This window comes from Macaca mulatta, chromosome 6 (assembly GCF_049350105.2).
Source record: "Macaca mulatta isolate MMU2019108-1 chromosome 6, T2T-MMU8v2.0, whole genome shotgun sequence".
Lineage (NCBI taxonomy): Eukaryota > Metazoa > Chordata > Mammalia > Primates > Cercopithecidae > Macaca > Macaca mulatta.
The window spans coordinates 121,812,439-121,836,179 of record NC_133411.1 but is presented as its reverse complement, the minus strand read 5'-3'; the positions used below and the strand labels follow the sequence as shown (position 1 = coordinate 121,836,179).

General features: G+C 41.9%; 3 protein-coding genes and 2 pseudogenes across 4 annotated transcripts in view; 1 reads left to right on the top strand and 4 right to left on the bottom strand.

Annotated features, from left to right (window-relative positions):
* The window catches only part of REEP5 (receptor accessory protein 5), a 46,444-nt gene extending 23,491 nt beyond the window's left edge, over positions 1–22,953 (top strand). The window contains exons 4-5 of the mRNA XM_015140593.3: positions 11,588–11,756; positions 20,582–22,953. Coding sequence (XP_014996079.1) covers positions 11,588–11,756; positions 20,582–20,631 — 219 coding nt within the window. The 3' untranslated portion in view covers positions 20,632–22,953. The remainder of the gene's footprint in view (positions 1–11,587; positions 11,757–20,581) is intronic.
* On the bottom strand, positions 3,907–6,807 carry LOC144329374 (U2 small nuclear ribonucleoprotein auxiliary factor 35 kDa subunit-related protein 2 pseudogene; annotated as a pseudogene). Its single transcript, XR_013418486.1, has one exon. The product of XR_013418486.1 is annotated as a U2 small nuclear ribonucleoprotein auxiliary factor 35 kDa subunit-related protein 2 pseudogene (transcript).
* The window catches only part of SRP19 (signal recognition particle 19), a 30,217-nt gene continuing 12,947 nt past the window's right edge, over positions 6,472–23,741 (bottom strand). Inside the window, exon 6 of the mRNA XM_078005109.1 lies at positions 6,472–6,814. Coding sequence (XP_077861235.1) covers positions 6,810–6,814 — 5 coding nt within the window. The 3' untranslated portion in view covers positions 6,472–6,809. The remainder of the gene's footprint in view (positions 6,815–23,741) is intronic.
* LOC106998889 (uncharacterized) lies at positions 12,670–17,387 on the bottom strand (annotated as a pseudogene).
* On the bottom strand, positions 19,506–20,095 carry LOC698520 (glycine cleavage system H protein, mitochondrial). Its single transcript, XM_015140591.3, has one exon. The coding sequence runs from the start codon at positions 20,064–20,066 to the stop codon at positions 19,545–19,547; it is 522 nt and encodes a 173-aa protein (XP_014996077.3). The 5' UTR covers positions 20,067–20,095; the 3' UTR covers positions 19,506–19,544.

Below are 23,741 nucleotides of genomic sequence, written 5' to 3'. Positions count from 1 at the left end.
CAGCCTGGAGTACAGTGGCGCCATCTTGGCTCACTGCAACCACTGCCTCTTCAATTCTAACGATACTCCTGCCACAGCCTCCGAAGTAGCTGGGATTACAGGCACGTACCACCACACACAGCTAATGTTTGTATTTTTAGTAGAGGTGGGGTTTCACCATGTTTGCCAGGCTGGTCTCAAACTCCTGACCTCAAGTGATCTGCCCGACTTTGTAATCCCAAAATGCTGGGATTACAGGCATGAGCCACTGCTCCCGGCCCAAGGACATGTTTAATATTTTATTTTTTGCAGAGTTAATATTGTTGGCTTTATTTTTATTTTTCTAAAGCAGCTTATAAGATTGGAGGAAAATAAAAGGAGCCAATGGCTAGGCATCAAAGCTTAGTTGAGAAGATAATATATGATGTACTTAGGTAGAAATTGGATCATGCATGTTCTGAGCTTTGCTTTGATATCTGGCCTTGAGCAAGAGGGTTTAAAAATAAATTTAAAAGCTGTTTTTTCTTGATTATGAAATTTATATATGCTTATTCCTTTATTTAGCAGATATTTATTTAGAACCTCCATGTGTCAGATTCTGTTCTACATCTGGGAGATACTTTGGTGAATAAAACAAAGTCCTTGTTATCCTACTGTTTACATTTTTGTGTGAGTCTGTGTGTGTGTGTGTGTGTGTGTGTGTGTGTTGGGAAGTGTTTTATGTAGGGAGGAAAATAACATTTGTAATCCTACATCTTAGTCTTCCCATTTTTTAAAATGTGCAAATATATTCGTCTATGTGTATAAATACAAACAGAACTGTGTGTGTATATATGTGTGTGTGTATATATATGTATTGCTGTCTTAACCATATGTGTGGTTGAGATCACATATAATTGTCTTGCTTTTTTCAATTAACACAGTATTATGAGTATTTTCTCATGTTACTCAGTATTCTTTGACAAGCTGTCTAATCTATTATTGATAATTTACCCATTCCCAATTGAAAGACATTTAGGACATTTGTCATGTGATTATACATAACGCTGCAATTAATATCTTTGTATCCTATGTTTACCTTCATTTAAATCATTTTCTAGATTTGTTTTTTTATATGTATTTTTTGAGATGGAGTCTTGCTTTGTGGACCAGGCCGGAGTGCAGTGGCGTGATCTCGGCTCACTGCAACCTCTGTTTCCCAGGTTCAGGCAATTCTCCTGTCTCTGCCTCCCGAGTAGCTAGGACTACAGGTGTGCACAACCACACCCGGCTAATTTTTGTATTTTTAGTAGAGACGGGGTTCACCATATTGGCCAGGCTGCTCTCAAACTCGTGACCTCGTGATCTCCCTGCCTCAGCCTCCTAAAGTGTTGAGATTACAGGTGTGAGCCACCAGGCCCGACTAGATTTATTTTTAGAACAAGGTTGAGTAAACTCTGGCAGGATTAGGTCCTGACCTGAATTGTCACCTGTGCTATTTCACCCATTGACAGAGAATACAACATTTTTTTTTTTTTTTTTTGAGATGGAGTTTTGCTATATTGCCCAGGCTGGAGTGAAGTGGCGTGATCTCAGCTCACTGCAACCTCTGCCTCCTGGGTTCAAGCCATTCTCCTGCTTCAGCCTCCCAAGTAGCTGGGATTACAGGCGCCCACCACCACGCCCAGCTAATTTTTGTATTTTTAATAGAGTCAGGGTTTCACCATGTTGTCCAGGCTGGTCTGGAACTCCTGACCTCAGGTGATCCACCCACCTCGGCCTCTCAAAGTGCTAGGATTTCAGGTGTGAGCCACCATGCCCGGCAACATTTTTCTTCTTAATCTTCATAGGAGGCCAAAAAGACAGGGAAATCTTTCCTTTAACACGTCCTTTCTAAGCTTTTATTTGTGCATGCTGAGCAGTGTTTTAAACGTAGCCCGTAACTCTTCTGTGGCTACACTGCAAAGGCTTCTTAGACTTATGTTTCTGATCAAGTCATTGTAGCCTATCAGGAAGTCAGTGTTGAAGTACATTTTCTTCTGACATTAACTTTCCATTCCCTAACTGCATGTTAAGCATGCCCCTACCTGGAAAGTATCTTTTCTGGGGGAAAATCAGATGGTGACAGCATTAGAAGCACAGACGGAATAGAATGGCCTGTTGTAATTTGTAATTTAAGGAGTCACTGTGTCAGTGCTAATAGTGCCAAGAGTCCAGTTAAAATAGCATGGACTCTGTCTGAACTGCAGGCAGCAGTGGGCTTGTGGGTCTCCTTGGGAGTATCATCAGCTGGCACTTTGAGGGCAGCTTGACTGAAAAGACAGCCAGATCTCTGTGGGTGATTTTAATAAACTCAGGCTAGGCCGGGTGTGGTGGCTCACGTCTGTAATCCCAGCATTTTGGGAGGCCGAGGTGGGTGGATCATGAGGTCAGGAGTTCGAGACCATCCTGGCTAACACGGTGAAACCCTGTCTCTACTAAAATTACAAAAAATTAGCCGGGCGTGGTGGCGTGCGCCTGTAGTCCCAGCTACTTGGGAAGCTGAGGCAGGAGAATGGCGTGAACCCGGGAGGTGGAGCGGAGCTTGCAGTGAGCCGAGATTGTGCCACTGCACTCCAGCCTGGGCGACAGAGCGAGACTCCGTCTCAAAAAAAAAAAAAAAAAAAAAAAACAAACTCAGGCTATTCCTGGGCTGTAGAATAGTTACATAGATTAAGAAGAGAGGGTTGTAAGAGGTGGCAGCTGAATATCACCTTGGGAGTTGAACAGTAATTAACTTTATTTTTAATATAAGAAAATGATTTCATTTCAGAACTGGAATATGCTAAAGATGTACCTAGACAGCAGTAATTATTTTACTGTCTCAAGACAATAGCTAGAGGGTACCAGTACCAGAAAGTAGTAAATTAACAGTCTGCAGTCTAGCCTACAAAGTAATCACATTGAAGAGGTACAAAACTGTGGACACTTGACTTAATTCATCCAGAAAAGATAATCAGCTTGTCTGGATTGCTGAAGAGTTAGTATCTATGTAGGCAGGTGATATTTCAGAGATTTTCCACAATAAGAACTTTAGGATTTGGTAATACTACTATTCTATTGTATACTTTCTTCAAGTACATTAATTTGTGACTTTCCTAAAGCCCTGCAGAAGAGAAAACTGTCTCTTAGGTTGATTTGCCTAAAGTCATAAAACACACCCCACCTCTCCTTTTTCTTTTTTTTTCTTTTTTGAGACAGAGTCTGGCTGTGTCACCAGGTTGGAGCAGAGTGGTGCAATCTCGGCTCACTGCAACCTCCACCTCCCGGGTTCCAGTGATTCTCCTGCCTCAGCCTCCTGAGTGGTTGGGACTACAGACGCCCGCCACCATGCTCGGCTATTTTTCTAATTTTAGTAGAGACAGGGTTTCACCATGTTGGCCAGGATGGTCTCGATCTCTTGACGTCGTGATCCACCTACCTTGGCCTCCCAAAGTGCTGGGATTACAGGCATAAGCCACTGCACCCGGCCCCACTTCTCCTGAGTCTTAATCCAATGAGTCATTTTCACTTCACCTTAATGCTTCTGGTTTTAATATGGATATCTGTCTCTCTCGATAATCCATTTCTGAAAATCAGATATTCTATGCAGGAGTACATTCTATGCAGGAGCTTATTTTCCACTATGTTAAGTGGGAAAAATTTTAATATATTACATGTCAATGTAAAACTCCCCAACGAATTCCCTAAGGATTAATAAAATACAGCAGAATACCTATATATAAATAACAAATATCATGTTAGGATGTTAGATGCTAAAAACACTTGCTGCTCTCCAAATAGTTAATATAGTAAGAAACAATTGCTTTGTGTGCAGGAATACATAGCACATCCCCTGTGATGCTCCGCATATTCTTCAAAATGTCCACCAGGAATTCTGATATTGTGTCAAAAATGTTACTCAAGACATTTCCTGTACATCATCTTGTATTGCATTTTGGGGATGTACAGCTTTTCCTATATAAGCAACTACAGTAAAACATTATATGAATTTTGGATATTAAAAACCAAAAGGCAGCTGGGTGCAGTGGCTCACGCCTGTAATCCTAAGCATTTTGGGAGGCCAAGGTGGGTGGATCACAAGGTCAGGAGATCAAGACCATCCTGGCCAACATGGTGAAACGCTGTCTCTACTAAAATACAAAAAATTAGCTGGGCGTGGTGGCACGCACCTGTAGAGGGATTGAGGCAGGGGAATTGCTGGAACCCCGGAGGCGGAGGTTGCAGTGAGCTGATCGCGTCACTGCACTCCCGCCTGGCAACAGAGCAAGACTCCGTCTCAAAAAAAAAAAAAAATAACAAAACAAAAAACAAAACAACCAAAAGGCTTCCACAGGGAAATAACTAGAGAGGTGGTGTTGCAGGGTCTGCTGTAATTAACTGGCACTAGGCCAAGGAAACAAAGCTAATGCCAGTGAAAAACACAGTTATTTAATTCTCCATTTTGGGTCAATGCAAATGCGTATCTCAAAAAACCAAAGTTCTGAACCTCTGGCAACATCTTACAATTCAGTAAGATCTGCTGCTGGCTAAGCCTAGGGCATGCTAGAGCAGAGTTGCTGGGAGAACTAAGAGTAACATGTAACTACTTGCACATACTGAGGGTACCTCAAGACACTGGCTTCCTTGGAGTGCTTGGACTTTTAACAGAAGGTCTTAGTCTACCATTGTATGTGTGAAGGAGGCTGATTTGAGTTTTTGCATGATTGCACATTCATGCACATAGCATTACTATCCATGTGTAGTGAGACTACTAGATGCTAGTCTGAGTCTTTACCCTTCCATCACCTACTGTCATGCTTTCCCAAGTCTGAAGATCCTGTTTTCCAAGATCTGTGCTCAGTAAACAAGCTTTGGAGTCTTTAAATGAAAGGAATAGGAAAGGTGAAGAGAAGCCTGGCTTAAAATCATAACATGGAGATTATGGCAGTGAATCACATTGGGTTGAATGCTCTGATATGGAAAGCAGGCTGTATAGTTCCTCTAGTTCAGAAATTCTGTTTTTTGAGACAGAGTCTCACTCTGTCACCCAGGCTGCAGTGAAGTGGCATGATGTTGACTCACTGCAACCTCCACCTTCCAGATTCAAGTGATTCTCCTGCCTCAGCCTCCCAAGTAGCTTGGATTACAGACGCCTGCCACCATACCTGGCGAATTTTTGTATTTTTAGTAGAAACAGGGTTTCGCCATATTGGCCAGGCTGGTCTCAAACTCCTGACCTCAAGTGATCCACCCTCCTCAGCCTCCTGAAGTGCCAGGATTACAGGTGATTACAGGATTACAGGATCACCGCGCCTGGCCTAGTCTTTTTTTTTTTCTTTTCTTTTCTTTTTTTTTTTTTTTTTTTAGAACAAAACTAGTTTATTTGGATTTGGGGCTCTGAACGGTTCTGCCTCTATTACCCGACCTCCTCCTGCCACGACTTCGGGACCTAGAGGAACTTTGGCTCCGGCTGCGGTGGCTCCTGCGGCTCTGGCTCCGGTGGCCCTGGCCCTGGCTGCGGTGCCTGTTTCTTCCTCTGCTTGGTGAATTGTGCTTCTCCCGACTCTTTGATGTGTGTTTGTGAGATTTCTTCACCCTGTGACTACTCCTTTTCCTCTCAGATTCCCCATTTCTTTTGTAGGAGTGGTCTGGACTAGGGTTTCTCCTTCCCCGCAGCCTGCTAGAGTAGTGGTCGTGGTGGCCCATCCTCTCCCTCCTCTCGGAGTTCTTGCCAAAGGAGGAGCCAGTCTGATCTGGAGACAAGTGGATGTCTCTGTTAGCTTCCCAGAATTCATTGTTGGGATTTCTGAACACATGAAGAAAGTTGCAGTGTTTTCCTCTTGGACACTGTTGTATTTCAAATAAACCACAAATCGCCATTTTCCACCGGGTCACTGGGCAGAATTCACATTGCAGCTGTCGTCCTGCATACCATCGTCCATTAAACAGAGAAAGGGCTGCTTGGCATTCTTCTTCCGACTGGTACTGAACATATACATTGCCCCTCAGGTGAGGTTCTAAATTGCAGCTGACCTTGAACTGAATCACCTTCCCCACGTTCTTGAACTCGGGCAACACATCCTCATAGAAATCTAGGAACTGTTGGTAGATTTCTTCCTCGCTATACTCCAGGCTTGCGTCAGGGTCATAGTCATCCCTCCTGCACTGCTCCATTCCAAACGTTGTAAACATGCTCTTATTAAGAAGGGTAGGACTGGATGTTGGGAAATTATGTTTACGTGAACATCTGTCTCCAAATCTGCAAGCTCCTGTTTTACTGTAAAAGGGACAATTAGCTCGATCCTTCTCCATTACTCTGAAATCCACAGGTGGTTCAGGGTTTTGCCATATGGTACCATTTTCTAACTCATTTTCAGCCTGATCCAGCATCTTCTGCATAGCTTCCTCTTTTTTTTTCTTCTGTCGTTTCTGGTCCTCCTCTTCTCTATCTTTCCTCTGCTGTTCTTTCCATTGTTCCTTTAACTTTCTCTCTTGTTCTTGCCATTTTTTAGCTGCCTCTTCCTTTTCCTTCTTTATTCTGAATTCTTCTTGTGCCTTCTGCTCTCTCAGCAACCACTCCTCATGTAATCTTTGCCTCTCTCTTTCCAATAGCTTCTCTTCTTCTAGTTGTTGTTCTTCAATAAAAGTGTCCTTCTCCTCCTCCTCCTGTGAGAGTCCTGAGTCTCTCAGTCGAGCAAGTTCCTGCCGACATTTCTTTCGTTTCTCCTTCTTCAGGGCGGCCCTGTACTTTTTGTGGCTTGGTTTCTCTGGAAACGTCATCTTCTCAAGTGCAGCCATCTTGCCGGCACCGCCTGGCCCCTCAGACATTCTTAACCTATGGGAATATATGGAAGATTCTGTTCATAGCTGCCACTGTCAGTGATTCTACTTACAAGTACTTTATGATGTCTTCTAGTATTGTTTTGTTTGCATACTTATATATATTATAAATTACTTTCATTTTGTTTTTCCTTTATGTTGCAGTTAGACTATATATTTTTTGTAATTAAGTATATCATAAATTTGAATTTCATTTCATGTACTAAAAGGAGAGTTTCTAAAATATTTACTTATGGCCAGGCGCGGTGGCTCACTCCTGTAATCCCAGCACTTTGGGAGGCCAAAGCGGGCGGATCTCCTGAGGCCAGGAGTTCGAGACCAGCCTGACCAACATGGCAAAAACTCATCTCTACTAAAAATTAAAAAAATTAGCCGGGCATGTTGGCACGTGCCTGTAATCCCAGCTACTTGGGAGGCTGAGGCAGGAGAACTGCTTGAACCCAGGAGGCGGAGGTTGCAGTGAGCCAAGATTACGCCACTGGAGTCCAGCCTGAGTGACAGAGTGAGACTCTGTCTCAAAAATAAAAAATAAAAATAAAGATTTGCTGAAATGTTTTTGGTTCTAGGATTTGCTTTCCCCCACTGAAAGCTAATATGCTCTCCTGTTAGTAATGTTTCATAGATGCTGTTAGAAAACACAGTATTCTTGGGTCAGAGAAAGTCCTTGCTATGCTCAGTAATTTTCTTTTCTTACAAAATTATAGGGGTAGATTTTTAAATTCCCAATACCTATTTTATAGAGGAAAAAACAGACTTAAGTGATTAAGTAACTTGCACAAGGTTTGCTTAGCTAGTAAATGGCAGAACCGGGATTGGAAATTAGTTTCTTTGAGCCCATCCTGTTACTCTCTATATACTATACTAACTCTTTGAATCCCTGAATCCCTGTTTGTTGGGTTGAGAGATCTGTATATATCTTTAGAGTGAGATTTTAGGCCGGGTGCAGTGGCTCATACCTGTAATCCCAGCACTTTAGGAGGCCGAGGCAGGTGGATCACTTGAGGTCAGGAGTTTGAGACCAGCCTGGCCAACATGGCGAAACCCTGTCTCTACAAAAAGTACAATAATTAGCCAGACGTGATGATGCGTGCCTGCATGCCTGTGGTGTCAGCTACTTGGAGGGCTGAGGCGGGAGAATCACTTGAGCCCAGGAAGTTGAGGCTATAGTGTTCTGTATTTGTGCCCCTGCACTCCTGCCTGGGTAACAAAGTGAGACCCTGTCTTTAAAAAAAAAAAAAAAAAAAAAGTTAAATTTTGTGTTCTTTATTCTGTATTCTTACTAATTTCTAGGTTGTTTTATATATCAATTTTTTTTTTCTTTTGGTCTTTTTGAGACAGGGTCTTGCTCTCTCACCAAGTCTGGATTGCAGCAGTGGTATCACAGCTCACAGCAGTCTCGACCTCCCAAGCTCAAGCCACCCTCCTGCCTCAGCCTCCCAGGAGGACCACAGGCATACGCTACCAAGCCTGGCTAATTTTAAATTATTTTCTTTTTTTTTGTGGCCGGGAGCAGTGGCTCACACCTGTAATCCCAGCACTTTGGGAGGCCAATGGGGGCGGATCATTTGAGGTCAGGAGTTCAAGACCAGCCTGACCAACATGGTGAAACCTTATCTCCACTAGAAATAGAAAAATTAGCCAGGCATGGTGGTGTGCGTCTGTAGTCCCAGCTACTCGGGAGGCTGAGACAGGAGAATCGCTTAAATCCAGGAGGCGGAGGTTGCAGTGAGCTGAGATTGTGCCACGGAACTCCAGCCTGGGTGAGAGAGCAAGACGCCATCTAAAAAAAAAAAAAATTTTTTTTTTTTTTTGCCCATAGAGATGGGGTCTCCCTATGTTACACAGGCTAGTCTCAAAACTCTTGGGCTCAAGTGATCCTCCAACCTCAGCCTCCCAAAGTGCTGGGATTACAGGTGTGAGCCTGGCTAGTATATCAATTTCTGATGGAAATGTTAAAATCTATGATTGCAGATTGTGTCCATTTGTCTATATAATTCTGACTTACATTTACATATTTTAAAGCCATATTTGAAAGCTATCTATAGCTATATATAAAATATATAATTATAAAAATATTATATTACAAACATACAAAGCTATATATAATTTACATATTTCAAAGGTATATACAAGTTCAGGAATTTTAATATTCTTGCTGAATTGCTTTCCTTATTCTATTTACTTATTTTGCCTTAAGCAATTTGTATGTATTAATATTACTAATGAGCTATTCTGGGAGTTGGTGTTTGTCTGATATATCTTTCCCATAACTTTATTTTCAGTGTTCCTATTTGGTTTTGTGGTAGGTATGTTTCTTAAGCATATAGCTATAGTTTTGGGGTTTTATAAAAAATTTAGTCCTATAGTCTCTGGGTTTTGTTTTGTTTTTGAGATGAGCTCTTGCTGTGTTGCCCAGGATGGTCTCTGCATTAGTCTGCTATCATGCTGCTAATAAAGACATACCTGAGAATGGGCAATTTATGAAGGAAAGAGGTTTAATTGACTCACAGTTCCACATGGCTGTGGAGGCCTCACAATCGTGGTAGAAGATGAAGGAAAAGCGAAGGGATGTCTTACATGGCAGTGGCAGGCAAGAGAGAATGAGAGCCAAGTGAAAGGGGAAACTCCTTGTAAAACTATCAGATCTCGTGAGACTTATTCACTACCACGAAAACAGCATGGCAGGAAACCACCCCCATGATTCAGTTATCTCTCACCTCGTCCTTTCCACAACACATGGGAATTATGGGAGCTACAGTACAAGATGAGATTTGGGTGGAGACACAACCAAACCATGTCAGTCTCCAACTCCTAGGCTCAAGCAATCCTTGCACCTTGGTGTCCCAAGTCACTGGAACTACAGGTGCATACCACTATGCCCAGTAAGTCTCTGTCTTAAAAACACTTGTGCATCTGTAACAAATTTTAATTCACAAAGGTTACATTTCAAGAGTTACTTTTTACTGTAGTTGAGATAAGGGGAGCCTGGGCAACATTGTGAGACTTGGTCTCTACAAAAAAAAAGTTATAAAAATTTAGCCAGGCCTGGTGGTTCATGCCAGCTACTTGGGAGGCTGGGGTGGGAAAACTGTTTGAACCCAGGAGTTCAAGGCTGCAGTAAGCCATGTTCATACCACTGCACTCCAGCCTGGGTGACAGAGCAAGACTCTCAAAAATAATAATCTGGCGATATTAATTTGTTGAGAACTTGGGTTTTGTTTTTTATTTTGAGTGTAGTACAAGTTCAGAGTGTAGTACAAGTTCACAGTGTAGTATAAATTTCTCAGAGCCAACACGGTGCTGTTGGAGTGAGCTATTTGTGCATTTTAAACTAAAACTCTGTCATTAGTGTTCGCCTTTTATCAGCTTTGTATCTCTAAAACATTTGAAAGACTGTCTTGGAAAGGCATCATAGCTTGTTGATTATCAGAGTACATCCCTTGGTTTGGAATCATAAGGACTAAGCCTTTTAAATTTAAAGCATGATAAATTAAGATGTTTTTACTTTAAGGAGAAGATGTAAAAAATACTGATTTGGAATCTCTCTGTAAGTGACTTCTGTTTTTTTTTGTAGAGTCACCTAGGCTGTGTGGAATAAAATGTGGTTAAAATCTTTTAAACTAAAATAACTCAGCATATTGTTTATTAAACTTTCTAGGGAATTGGGCAGATTACTCTGAATATTCCTTTTTTTTTTTTTTTTCCTTTTTATCTTAAAAAGGAGTAAATTGCATGGATGACTTGAAGTGGCAAGTTGGTATTTTTTGAATAAACAGTAAAAAATTTTTGGACATAAATAGTGTAAAAATCCTTATTTAAGTAATTAGGGCAGAAATTTGTCAATTTAAAAAAAAATCTCAATGGCAAGGTAGAGCTGTAAAGAAGGAGTTAGGAATAATAACTACATTTAAGATGAAAGATGAAGAACAGCTGTAAAGATTCCTTGAAGGCTAAAGATCTACCCAAAAACTGAGGTTCCACCAAAGGAAGAATTCAAGAATGGACAAGGTATTTTTTCTATAATAGGATGAACAAATGTGATAAATTTACCAAGGTAAGCCTAGCAAGCACAAGCCTCCTAGATATTAGGCTTATCTGGATAGGGCTTTATGCATGCAGATAAGTACTATATTTTCTTAATTGATTTCTGAGAGTTATGATTAATGAAAGCTTCTTACAGCTATATACTAAAAAGTGGTCCAAGTTAGGAAGATAGTTAAGCTCCTGGACGTGGTGTTTTTTTTTTTGTTTGTTTGTTTGTTTTTGAGACGGAGTCTCGCTCTGTCGCCCAGGCTGGAGTGCAGTGGCCGGATCTCAGCTCACTGCAAGCTCCGCCTCCCGGGTTTACGCCATTCTCCTGCCTCAGCCTCCCGAGTAGCTGGGACTACAGGTGCCCGCCACCTTGCCTGGCTAGTTTTTTTGTATTTTTAGTAGAGACGGGGTTTCACCATGTTAGCCAGGATGGTCTCGATCTCCTGACCTTGTGATCCGCCCGTCTCGGCCTCCCAAAGTGCTGGGATTACAGGCTTGAGCCACCGCGCCCGGCCTGGTGTGTTTTACCCTTTGTTTTTTAGTCTCAGCTTTTCCTTACCAGCTCATTACTCATCATGTTTTTAAAGAAAGCCCACCTTTAACCTGCAGAAAACACTGGTAATGCCTTTGGAGAAAATACCAGAGGCATTTCCCATCCCCATAGTAAAAGACAGTGTGTATTCTCAGAACGTGCCCCTCCACCCTCCTGTTACCCATGCTGGCTCTTATTCTGCAGTGTGGCTTCCTGTTGTGGTGCATGGCCCCGAGCCCTTCTAATGGGGCTGAACTGCTCTACAAGCGCATCATCCGTCCTTTCTTCCTGAAGCATGAGTCCCAGATGGACAGCGTGGTCAAGGACCTTAAAGACAAGGCCAAAGAGACTGCAGATGCCATCACTAAAGAAGGTAAGACTCAGGAACAATATGGCCCCACATGTGAGAGGAGATGTGACACACTGGGCTTAAATAACAGGCTTCCTGGCCTTCTTGTCTTACCAGCACCCCTCAGCCAAATGCCACCGTTACTCTGGGATTTCTTTACAAAGTCTTTGCCTATTGAGAACACTTACAGTTCTCAGCTTTTCCCAAGACTCTTCCTCCATGCCACATTTAATGTAGCATTGAGTCAGAACATTAGGAAAAATGACTTTCCATGGTAGGCAGTGATTTTAGAGAATCACCTATATTGATATGCAAGTACATCTCTTCTAATTGTTTATTTGTTTGCATTATACTTTTTAATTACATAGGTAGTTTTAAATAAATGGAGAAAGCACCTTTCAAAAGCTATACTAGCAGGAAACAATTCCATCAAGCATTTACACAGTCAATTTCTATAATTTTACAAAAAATTCTTGATCTTTACTTGAACTGTACATGAGGGGAAAAGAGCCCTCTCAGGTAGGTGTTCTCTCCACTTGCAGAAGCAAACTAAAGGACCTAAAACTAGAGGCAAGCCTGGGATGCCAAAAAGGGGGAGGAGAAATGATAAATAGCCATTCATGAATTCCATGTCTACTCTGACACTTCTCTAATCACCCTCACATAATAAATATTTAGGGCAAACTACCACTCTTTAGAAAAAGTACAACCTCAAAAGCTGTAGTTCTGAATTATAGTAACATATCAAATACCTTGGACTGCATGCCAAAAGACAATACTTGGGGTTCTCCATGACATTTGAACAGATAAATACGTTAAGGGAATTCTCTAGGACTGCAGACTCTCTGGCCTTTGGAATGAAGCACAGGCAGGCTTCTCTGCTATCCTCCAGGCAGTGTAATAGTCAAGGAAAAGGGCAACAGTATTAGATCACCCCTTAGACACTAACCAGCTGGGGAAAGAGTTCATTGGCCAGTCTCCTCCTTAGAATGGTTTGCACCAAGTGGAGAGGCCATGTTGCTGAAGGGGAAAGGGGAGCCCTCATACCCACAGTCGCTGTAAACATCCAGTAGACAGGAAGATGGCTTCGGGCAGTGGCTGGATGAGAGTAGATTGGAGATACCCTGGTCTGGAATGAAGTCATCTTCCACAAAGTCTTCCTTCACTGAGACCACGAATTCCGGGTGATCTTTCTCTGAGAGGCTGAGAGGTGCTTCCTTGATTTTCACTACCACATTAGCTTGACTCTCTGTCTCAGACTACGGGCTTGGCATATATGTAGTCAAAATTAATTAGTTCATTAATAGCTTCAAGCTTGGCTGATAATGTCCCCACTGACAGAGAAAGGGAGGCTGGTTAGGAATTGGGTCCTTCTGAGTAGACCTCTGGGAGCTGCTCCAGGCTGGCAGACTCTGGGGAAGGACATTTGAAGAACACTACTGGGGGTAAGTTGTCCAGAATGCCCAACAGGATATCATACTGGGAAGGTAGTTGATGTTTACTTCCAACCCCACCACAACTAACGTCTACCCTCACTGCCTAGTTAGGGATGTCAAGCATCAAATAGATGGAATTAACTTGGCTTTCGCCTCCTCTTCAGTAACCAGGGCCTCCATCCCCAAGTGCTGCCTTCACTCACGGTTCTCAACTATGAGTCCATGCATTTTCTCTTGTAAAAGCTGATTGTCTAGCAAAAATTTTTGGTTCTGTTGTAAATCTACCACTTGCTGTTTCAGGTCACTCATTTGAGCTTGCCTTCTGTCTCTGGCAGTTTGAGCTGCTAACCCTGTTTTTCAGTGTCCTCCTCAGCGCCTTCTCCTTGGGGTTCCCTGCCCCCACACAGCACTCAGCATCTCCTGGCTGGGTCCTCTCTGGGCCAGCACCATGAACAGCAAGGCCTAGCTGGCCAGGGCTATAGCAGCAGGGTGACCAGACAGAAGTAGTACTTTGGAGGCCCTGACAGCCAGCCTAATTCAGTTCAGGTTGATCGGTTCAGTATGCTGTTCAATTTTTGTTATGGGTACAAAAGAATGTCCACTCTCAGCTCTGATTAATTCACTCAATAAATATTTATTTATTGAGGTGTTTAATATGTGCCAAGCATGTTCATAACACTGGCAGTGAACCAGCAAACCAGAGACCATACTCCTTGAATTAATGAAGCTTACAGTCTAGTTGAGAGATAGGCAGTAAAATTGAAAATTAGATGGTATATTTAGCAGATAATATAGGGAAAAAATAAGTAGAAAGATGGGGGGGGCCAAGGACTGGAGGGATGCTTATTATTCTAAATGGAGACATTTAGGAAATCTATACCAGAAGGCTCTACTGAATCAGACTCGATAGCAGTAAAGGAATCAGGAACAGTGACTCAGCCTGTAATCCCAACACTTTGGGAGGCCAAGGTAGGAGGATCACTTGAGGCCAGGAGTTTGAGACCAGCTTGTTTGTGACGGGGTCTCCTATGGAGACCCGCTCTCTACAAAAGTTAAAAAATTAGCCGGACATTGTGACGCAAGCCTGTAGTTCCAGCTACTCAGGAGGCTGAAGTAGGAGGATCACTTCGGCCCACGTCAAGGCTGCAAGTGAGCTGTGCCACTCTAGCCTGGGTAACAAAGCAAAACCCTGTCCCCCCTAAAAAAAATAAAAAGAGAGAGAGAAAAAAAAATGGTAAAGGAAAGAACCATGGGGAATCATACTCCAGAATGAGCTGCATATGCAGAAGTCCTGAGGTGGGAGCAACGGAAGAGTGATCTAGAGAGGTGCAGGAGACGAGGTGGGACAGGTTGCAGGTGATAGGCCATTGTAAAGGTTTTGGCTTCTACTCTGTGTGAGATGTGGAGGTATTGGGGAATTTTAACCAGAGGAGCAAAATGATCTGTCCTGTGTTTTAAAAAGATGCCTGTGGCCACTGTATTAGGAACAGACTGAAGGGGGGTAAGGGAGGAAATTGGGGGAATAGTTAAAAGGTTTTTGCAGTGATCTGACTGGAGATGACGATGGTGGCTTGGTTCTTTGTGTAGCAGTAGGAGGTAAGAAGTATCAGATTCTTGATATATTTCAAAAGTAGAAGTAATGGGATTTGTTTATGGATTGGGCATGGGTCAGAAGGGTTAAGGGCAAGGACAAGCTTTTTAGCCTTAACAAATGGAAGGATAAAATTGCCACTGAGCTGGAGATGACTGGGTAGAATAGGTTTTGTTGGGGTGGGAGGTTGTGGCGGGTCGGGGGGATATGGAATTCAGTCCTGGACATTTGTTTGAGGTGTCTGTTAGATACCTACAAGGATCAAACAGCTAGTTGGATACAGGTGTCAAGAGTTCAAGAAACAGGTCTGGACTGGGGACATAAATTTGTGGGCCACAAGCTTATACATATTAAACATGAGACTGGATGAGATCACGAAGGTAGTGTAGTTAGGAAAGAGGAGGTCCAAAGACTTAACGCTGGGGAGTCTAAGGTTTAGAGACTGGAGAGATGAGAAGCAACCAGCAAAGCAGACTGATAAGGAGTGGCCAGGTGAGTGTGTGGTATCCTTGGGTCCAAGAACAGAAAGTGTTTCAAAGAGAAGTGATCTATCATGTTACTTGCTGTCAACAGGTCAAGTAAGATAAGGACTGAGAAATGAGCAGATTTAGCAATGAGGAAGGTACTAGTGATTTTGATAACACAGATTTTGTGGAGTGGTATCAAACTCCTGATTGCAATGGATTTGAGAGAATGAGAGAAAAGGGATGAGAGAATATAGATCTTTCTTTTGAGAAGTTTCCTGCAAAGGGGAGCAGAAGAATGGGACTATAACTGGAAGAAGGAATTAGGGTCCTGAAATTTTAAAAGTTTTTTTCTTAAGGTAGAGAAACAAAGCCTGTTTGAAAATGAATGGGAATAATTCAACAGAGCAAAAAATGATGACAGGAGTGAGAGGGTGAATTGCTGGAGCTCTGTCCTTGACCAGGGAAGGATCCAGTATCCAGTAGAGGGACTGGTCAGAAGAGCTGGAAGTTTATGATAACAGCAGGGAAATCAGGGTTTATGGTATGCTGTGAGCACATGGGACCATGGGAGCCTACAGAAGTGACTTTCTCATTTTTCAAATATCTCAGTAAGGTAGGAAGAAAAGGCCAATTGAGAGAGGATGGGGAAGGAGACAGTGGAAAGAGAATGTATGAAATAGTTGGGAAGGAGAGGGACTGCTCAACTTTTTCTGTAAAGGGCCAGATAACAATTTTTTTTTTTTTTTTTTTGAGACGGAGTCTCGCTCTGTCGCCCAGGCTGGTGTGCAGTGGCCGGATCTCAGCTCACTGCAAGCTCCGCCTCCCGGGTTTACACCATTCTCTTGCCTCAGCCTCCCAAGTAGCTGGGACTACAGACGCCAGCCACCTCACCCGGCTAGTTCTTTGTATTTTTTACTAGAGACGGGGTTTCACTGGATAACAAATGTTTTCATGGCTATCAGTTCTCTGTTGCAGCTACTCTCCTCTGCCATTGTAGTGTGAAAGCAGCCATGGACACTACATAAGCGAGTGTAGCTGCAGTGTGCCGGCCCCTCTAGGACAGTCGGAGAGTAAATGGACTGGAACAATGTCCTGTGACTGCCAGGCAGTGTTAAAGGCATGCTTGAGATTTGTGTTCATGAATTTATAGTGAAACCAGTTCTTGTTTATGTTTTTCTCCAGCCATACTCAGCTACATGGGTACAGCTGCAGAGTAGGTGGAGAGTTGTGTGAAGGTTGTGATTTCCAGCAACTATGAAGTGAGAGTGGGACTGTGGAGTGGTTAATGCTTGACAATGGAATTTAACCTGAGTAAGATGGGAAGTGGTGGTGGAAGAACCCTGAATCAGGATAATAACAGGAATACTCTTATCATCATTTACAATGAGCAAAAAAAGGGGGGTGGGGAGCACACTACAAAGAAAAAAGTGCACTACAAAGATGATGGTGGGTGAGTGGGATGCTTAATACAAGATTATGGAGGGACTGTAGCATTGGTACTAACAGGTATCCTGGGAGTCAGTGCCATATGTAGGGTGGAATATAAGGGTTATTGGAGGGGAGAAATTAAGAGGTCAGGATATTAGAAGATCACATATGTCTACATGGATATTAAAATCATCAATAATTAAAATAGGAGTAGTAGGTCAGGTGCAGTGGTCACACCTGTAATCTCAGCACTTTGAGAGGCCAAGGTGGGTGGATTGCTTGAGCTCAGGAGTTTGAGACCAGCCTGAGCAACATGGTGAAACCCAATCTCTACAAAAAAAAAAAAAAAAAAAAAAAAAAAAACACAAAAATTAGCCAGATGTGGTGATGCGTACCAGTGTCCCAGCTACTCAGGAGGCTGAGGTGGGAGGATCACCTGAGCCTGGGAGGTCGAGGCTGCAGTGAGCTGAGATGGCATCACCGCACTCCAGCCTGGGTGACAGAGTGAGACCCTGTCTCTAAATAAATAAATAAATAAATAAATAAATAAATAAATAACAGGAGTAGTGTTAGAAAGGAACATTAAGTTAGGAGCTAAAATCTTCAAGAAATAAGACAGAGTAGCCCAAGAGTCAGGGATGACAGGGAAAAGGAAGGCTACTTGATAATATAATCTGATGATGAGATTCTGAAAGTGGCAATGAAGAACAAAAACAATACCTACCAGATCCATTTGTACTAGGGTCATGGGAGGAAAGAGACAGCCACCACTTGAGAAAGCAATGTCCTCAGGGCACAGCCAGCTTTCTCTAAGAGCAAGAAGGTAAAGGAAACATTTGGAGGAATGAGTGAGGATATAGATTTTGCCGATGATGGGTCTTGAGCTCCAGAGGGACTCAAGGGTTTTAGAAATTGGAGAAAGGTTTTTGTTGTTTTTTTTTTTTAGAGCTCTGTGGTAGTTAAGACATGGGAGTTGTGAGGTAGACTGACCACGGGGAAGTAAAATCCCAAGAGAGTTCTCCAGCAGCACTGATGCCCCAGAGGTGGTATGTTCCCCATTTCTCCCTCACATACCTCTCTTCTCTGGACTCCTATTTTTGGGTATACAAATCCAGTCTACTTCAATATGTTTTAGGTATTTTCTAACTTGTAGTCTTAACAACCTCCCACTTTAGGATTGCCAGCTTTCTTTTTTTTTGAACAGTCTCACTCAGTTGCCCGGGCTGGAGTGCAGTGGCATGATCTCAGCTCACTTCACCCACATTTCTAGCCTCTTGGTTCTCTTAGATATCAATACTTAAAATCCAGTCTTACTTTGGTATGATACATTCCTAAATAGGGGCATGAGAATTAAAATAAGTTAGGAGGAATTTACATGCTGACACATTTTAGACTTTCTCAAAGCTTTTGGATTAACTAGGAATTGTTTTACAAAGGGTTAGTTAAGGGAAGGACTAGTTTCTCCTTTGCTGTGAACTTGGTTCGGTAATTTTAATTGAGCAAAGGGAGAGCAGCTGTTAGGCAGCTGGTGGACAAGAAGGGACTCCCTGGCTCTCATCACTAAGACTCTGGGCTCCATCAAGAACAGCTGCAGATTGTAAAATCTCACAGGGGGCCCTGGAGGCTTCCAGACAACCCCTTTCCCCTCCATCTCACACACTGCACTGGTTCTTACAGCACATTTCCAGCCACTTGGTAATTAGAAAGTGGAAGGCTTGGTCTCCTGCAGACGTAAGAAAATATATTTTTCTTATTTTTCTCTAGAGACGGGCTCTCACTGTGTTTTGGCCAGGGTGATCTCAAACTCCTGGCTTCAAGGAATACTCCTACCTCAGCCTCTCAAAGTTCTGGGATTATAGATGTGAGCCACCACATCTGGACAGAATATTTTCTTGATGAATGTAGTGTCTTGTCACCAACTCAAAGACTTAGAGCAAACTCTTCTCATAGGAGAGAATGGTGGCACAGTAAGAGTATAAATACAGATTTTAAAAACAATTTAGTATAACAACAATTTATATAGCATTCATGTTGCATTAGGTATTTTAACTAGAGATGGGCTTTTAAATTTTTTCTTAAATAGAGGTGAGGGGTGGGGGTCTCACCATTCATATTGGCCAGGCTGGTCTCAAATTCCTGGCCTCAAGTGATCTTCCCACTTCAGCCTTCCAAAGTGCTGGGATTACAGGCATGAGTCATTATGCCTGGCTGAGATTTAAAGTGTACGGAAACACATAGGTTATATGGAAATACTATGTATGCCATTCCCTTTCAGGGCTTGAGCACTCACAGATTTTGGTATCTGTAGGGTTCCTGGAACTAATGTCCTCTCCCCCCGTCCCTCCCCTCCCAAACACATGTATCAAGGGATGACTATATTTCTTTTTTTTTTTTTTTTTTTTTAAACGAAGTATTTTATTATTTTGCTGCAAAGCTGTTGCTTCACCGTATAAAAATACCACCAGCAAATGCAGTGTATTGCAAAATCAAGATAATGGTGTGTCATCTAACACTGTACAAGCAACAAAAACCTCTTCACTCCCAGTTATTTCCAATGGAAAGGTCATTAAGTATTTCATCCCAAATCCAGGCAAGTTACAATATTATATAAGGCTTAAGAATAACAACATTATCTTTGAATTATGTAATTTTTAAAACTAGTTTTTACCATGGATAATTTAATGAATTCTGAACACTAGAGCCTAGTCTAAAATCTATAATCATTACAAAGTTAAAGGACATTTTCCTTCATTAGCAGCGTTAACAGTAGTTTTTTTCTTCCCCATTGGTAATGCTATAAGTTGCTATTCTAAGTCTTCTATCCACCACTAATTTAAGACAATCTGCTGGGTTGTGGTATTTCATACTAGTTTATTTAGGTGTTCCATTTTCACTCCTCAATAGATTTGATGTATTTCTCATATGCTTCTTCACTCATAAGTTCATCTAGTTCTGAAGGGTTACTCAGTGTCATCTTGATCAGCCAACCATCTTCATAACAAGATTTGTTTACAAGTCCTGGATTTTCTGCAAGAGCTTCATTAATTTCAGTTACTTCTCCTGATAAAGGAGAATAGAGTTCACTAGCAGCTTTCACACTTTCCAAAGCACCAAACTCATCTTGTTTGTTCAATTTTGTCCCAACTTCAGGTAGACTACAGTAAACGACATCTCCCAATGCTTCCTGTGCAAAATTGCTGATTCCCACTGTTCCAATACCATTTTCTGTTGTTATCCATTCATGTTTCTCTGTGAATTTACGCACCGAGAGCAGAGCGGGTCGCGTGCGCAGTGTCCGGACGGCGCCCGCCCCCAACTGCCAGGGCCTCAGCGGGCAGGGCGCGGCGGGTGACCGGACCGCGCGCAGGGTGCAGAGCAGGTCCCGCATGCTCCGCACCACTCGCAGCGCCATGTTCGCAGGGACGGGGGTCGCAGCGCTACGCCTCGGCCACCCGCGCCGGGAGGCGGGGCGGGGAGGGGCCGGGATGACTATATTTCTAGTGCTAGGAATGAGGACTTCTGTGATTTGTCACCATGGGATAAATATGATGACCTAGTTGTCATCAGATTGATAATATATTGGTAAGTGAAATCTTACAGGCAAGCACACAGATACAAACTAGAATTTGAATACTACCCTTAAGAAATCTCTGCTGCTTTTAATGCTTAAAGGAGAACAGAGGGCAAACAGTTTAGGTGACAAGGGGCTAGGCTAGATGACCGTCAAGTATTTTGCTCAAGTATTTAGGATTTGTGCTCTCAGAGGTACCCTCTCCATTTCCTGGAAACCCCCTTAGCCCAGACCACAAACCCCAACATGATCGCACCCGAACATGAGTCATCCAAATTTTGTTATCTAGTAGCTACGTTAGGCACAAAGCTTGCATTCCAAAGAGTTTTGATATATATTTCTTTCCCTCCTAACAGCCAAGAAAGCCACCGTGAATTTACTGGGTGAAGAAAAGAAGAGCACCTAAACCAGACTGGATGGAAACTTCCTGCCCTCTCTGTACCTTCCTACTAGAGCTTGATGTTACATTAGGGACCGTGGTATAATTATTTTAATAATGTTGCCTTGAAAACATTTTTGATAAAGATTGGAATGTGTTGTAAGTTTCTTTGCTTACTTTTACTGTCTATATACATAGGGAGCATTTTAAACTTAATGCAGTGGGCAGTGTCCAAGTTTTTGGAAAATGTATTTTGCCTCTGGGTAGGAAAAGATGTATGTTACTATCCTGCAGGAAATATAAACTTAAAATAAAATTATATACCCCACAGGCTGTGTACTTTACTGGGCTCTCCCTGCATGCATTTTCTCTGTAGTTACACTTAGGATAATCTTTATGGTTCTACTTCATGTAATGTAAAATTTTATATAATTCTGAAATGTTTTTAATGTATTTGTGCACATGTACATATGGAAATGTTACTGTCTGACTACAACATGCATCATGCTAATGGGGAGGGAGGAGGGGAAGGTTGTATGTGCCATTTATAACTTCTGTACAGTAAGACCACCTGCCAAAAGCTGGAGGAACCATTGTGCTGGTGTGGTCTACTAAATAATACTTTAGGAAATATGTGATTAATATGCAAATGAACAAAATGAGAAATGAAATCGAATGGAGATTGGCCTGGTTGTTTCCCTAGTACATGGCATATGAATACCAGGATAGCTTTGTAAAGCAGTTAGTCACTCTAGTGATAAATCAGGAAATTTACACACACACATCAGTAACCTATAACTCTCAGTTCCCTGAAGAACTAGTAATACTGTCTTATCTACTTATAAACTTTACATATTTGTCTATTGTCAAGATGCTACAATGGAAACCATTTCTGGTTTTATCTTCAAAGCGGAGAAACATGTTGATTTAGTCTTCTTTCCCAATCTTCTTTTTTAAACAAGTTTAAGGAACTTCTGAAGATTTGTCCACCTCTGATTACATGTATGTTCTTGTTTATATCATTAGCAACAACATGCTAATGACGACACCTAGCTTTTAGAGCAATTCTGGGAGAATGAAAGGAAGTATAACCCATAATCTGCTTGGCAATAGTTAAGTCAATCTATCTTCAGTTTTTCTCTGGCCTTTAAGGTCAAACACAAGAGGCTTCCCTAGTTTACAAGTCAGAGTCACTTGTAGTCCATTTAAATGCCTTCATCCGTATTCTTTGTGTTGATAAACTGCACATGACTACATAGTAAGTACAGAACAATAAAGTTGAAATGGATGTCTCCATTGATCTGCCAAATCGTTAGAGCAATTTGTCTGGACTAGAAAATCTGAGTTTTAAACCATACTGTTAGAGTCCTTTTGAATTAAACTAGACTAAAACAAGTGTATAACTAAACTAACAAGATTAAATATCCAGCCAGTACAGTATTTTTTAAGGCAAATAAAGATGATTAGCTCACCTTGAGATAACAGGTAAGATCATAACGATATCTCATGATGTAAAAAATATTAAAGATACCAATACTAAGGGACAGTATCACTCTAATATGGATCAGAGCATTTATTTTGGGGAAGCAAACTGGTGATTACTGGCATTTTATTAAACTTAAAACTTTGTAGAAAGCAAACAAAATTGTTCTTGCGAGAAAAATCACTTTTAGATTAAAACACATTTTTTTACATACCTAGGAGGATTTAAATCCTTTTCCCATAAATAAAAGTATAATTTTCTTGGTGGCAGAATGAAAATTAGCAAGTTCTAGCATATAGACTATATAATCAGATTGACAGCATATAGAATATATCATCAGACAAGATGAGGGAGTATAAAAGTTACTATTGCTCATAATGACTTACAGGCTAAAATTAGTTTAAAAATACTATATTCTGAATGCAATTTTTTTGTTCCCTTGAGACCACAATTTAACTGTTGTTGGCAGTCTAAGTGTAAATGTTAACAGCAGGAGAAGTTATGAATTGAGCAGTTCTGTCACATGATTTCCCAAATGAAACACTGCCTTGGCTAGAGTTTGAAAAAACTAATTGAGCCTGTGTCTGGCTAGAAAATGAGTTTATTTGAATGTGAATAGTGTTTCAAAGGTATGTAGTTACAGAATTCCTACCAAACAGCTTAAATTCTTCAAGAAAGAATTCCTGCAGCAGTTATTCCCTTACCTGAAGGCTTCAATCATTTGGATTAACAACTGCTACTCTGGGGAAGAGTCTTCTACCCACAGGTGAAGAAAATGAGCACACCCTTCACACTGTTATCACCTACCCTTAAGATGTGATACACTGAATGGAAATAGATGTAAATAAAATTCACTTCTCATTTAACTGTTATATTTCATTTTATTTTGTGGGGCTTTCCTCCTAACCCAGAATTATTTAAGCAAAGTTTTAAAATACAGATAAATGAGCCATAAACACTGTTCTTTATTAACTCTATTCCTCACATGGCTTGTAGTTTTCTCCTGGTGGTTCTTGCCTACCAGAGGAAAAGACCTGCCCTAAAGAAAACATACCAACTCAAAAAGTTTCTACCAATAATTAGCACTACATTTAAAGGAAACTGAATCCACGGTTTTTTTTTTTTTTCCACCTGTGTATTGCGTTACACACAAAGAAGTCTCCTATGACTCAAGATAGTGTATTGCAGGCATTTTAATGTAGTAAACTTTGAGACGGAGTCTTGCTCTTTCACCCAGGCTGGAGTGCAGTGGTGGGATCTCAGCTCACTGCAAGCTCTGCCTCCCAGGTTCACGCCATTCTCCTGCCTCAGCCTCCCGAGCAGCTGGGACTACAGGTGCCCGCCGCCACGCCCAGCTAATTTTTTGCATTTTTTAGTAGAGACGGGGTTTCACCGTGTTAGCCAGGATGGTCTTGATCTCCTGACCTCGTGATCCGCCCGCCTGGGCCTCCCAAAGTGCTGGGATTACAGGCGTGAGCCACCGCGCCTGGCCTTGATGTAGTAAACTTTTTACATGTGCCTCCAAATTATGCTGTACTTGTTTTCAGAAGAGATCAAGAAAAGGAGTACTTGAGAATTTTGATAAAAATACCCACTTCTGGCCTGTTGGACCTGCAATCCCAGCACTTTGGGAGGCCAAGGTGGGTGGACTGCT

What these genes read in the sequence shown, in the direction of transcription:
- LOC698520 (XM_015140591.3), bottom strand. Translation starts at nt 20,066, where the DNA reads ATGGCGCTGCGAGTGGTGCGGAGCATGCGGGACCTGCTCTGCACCCTG.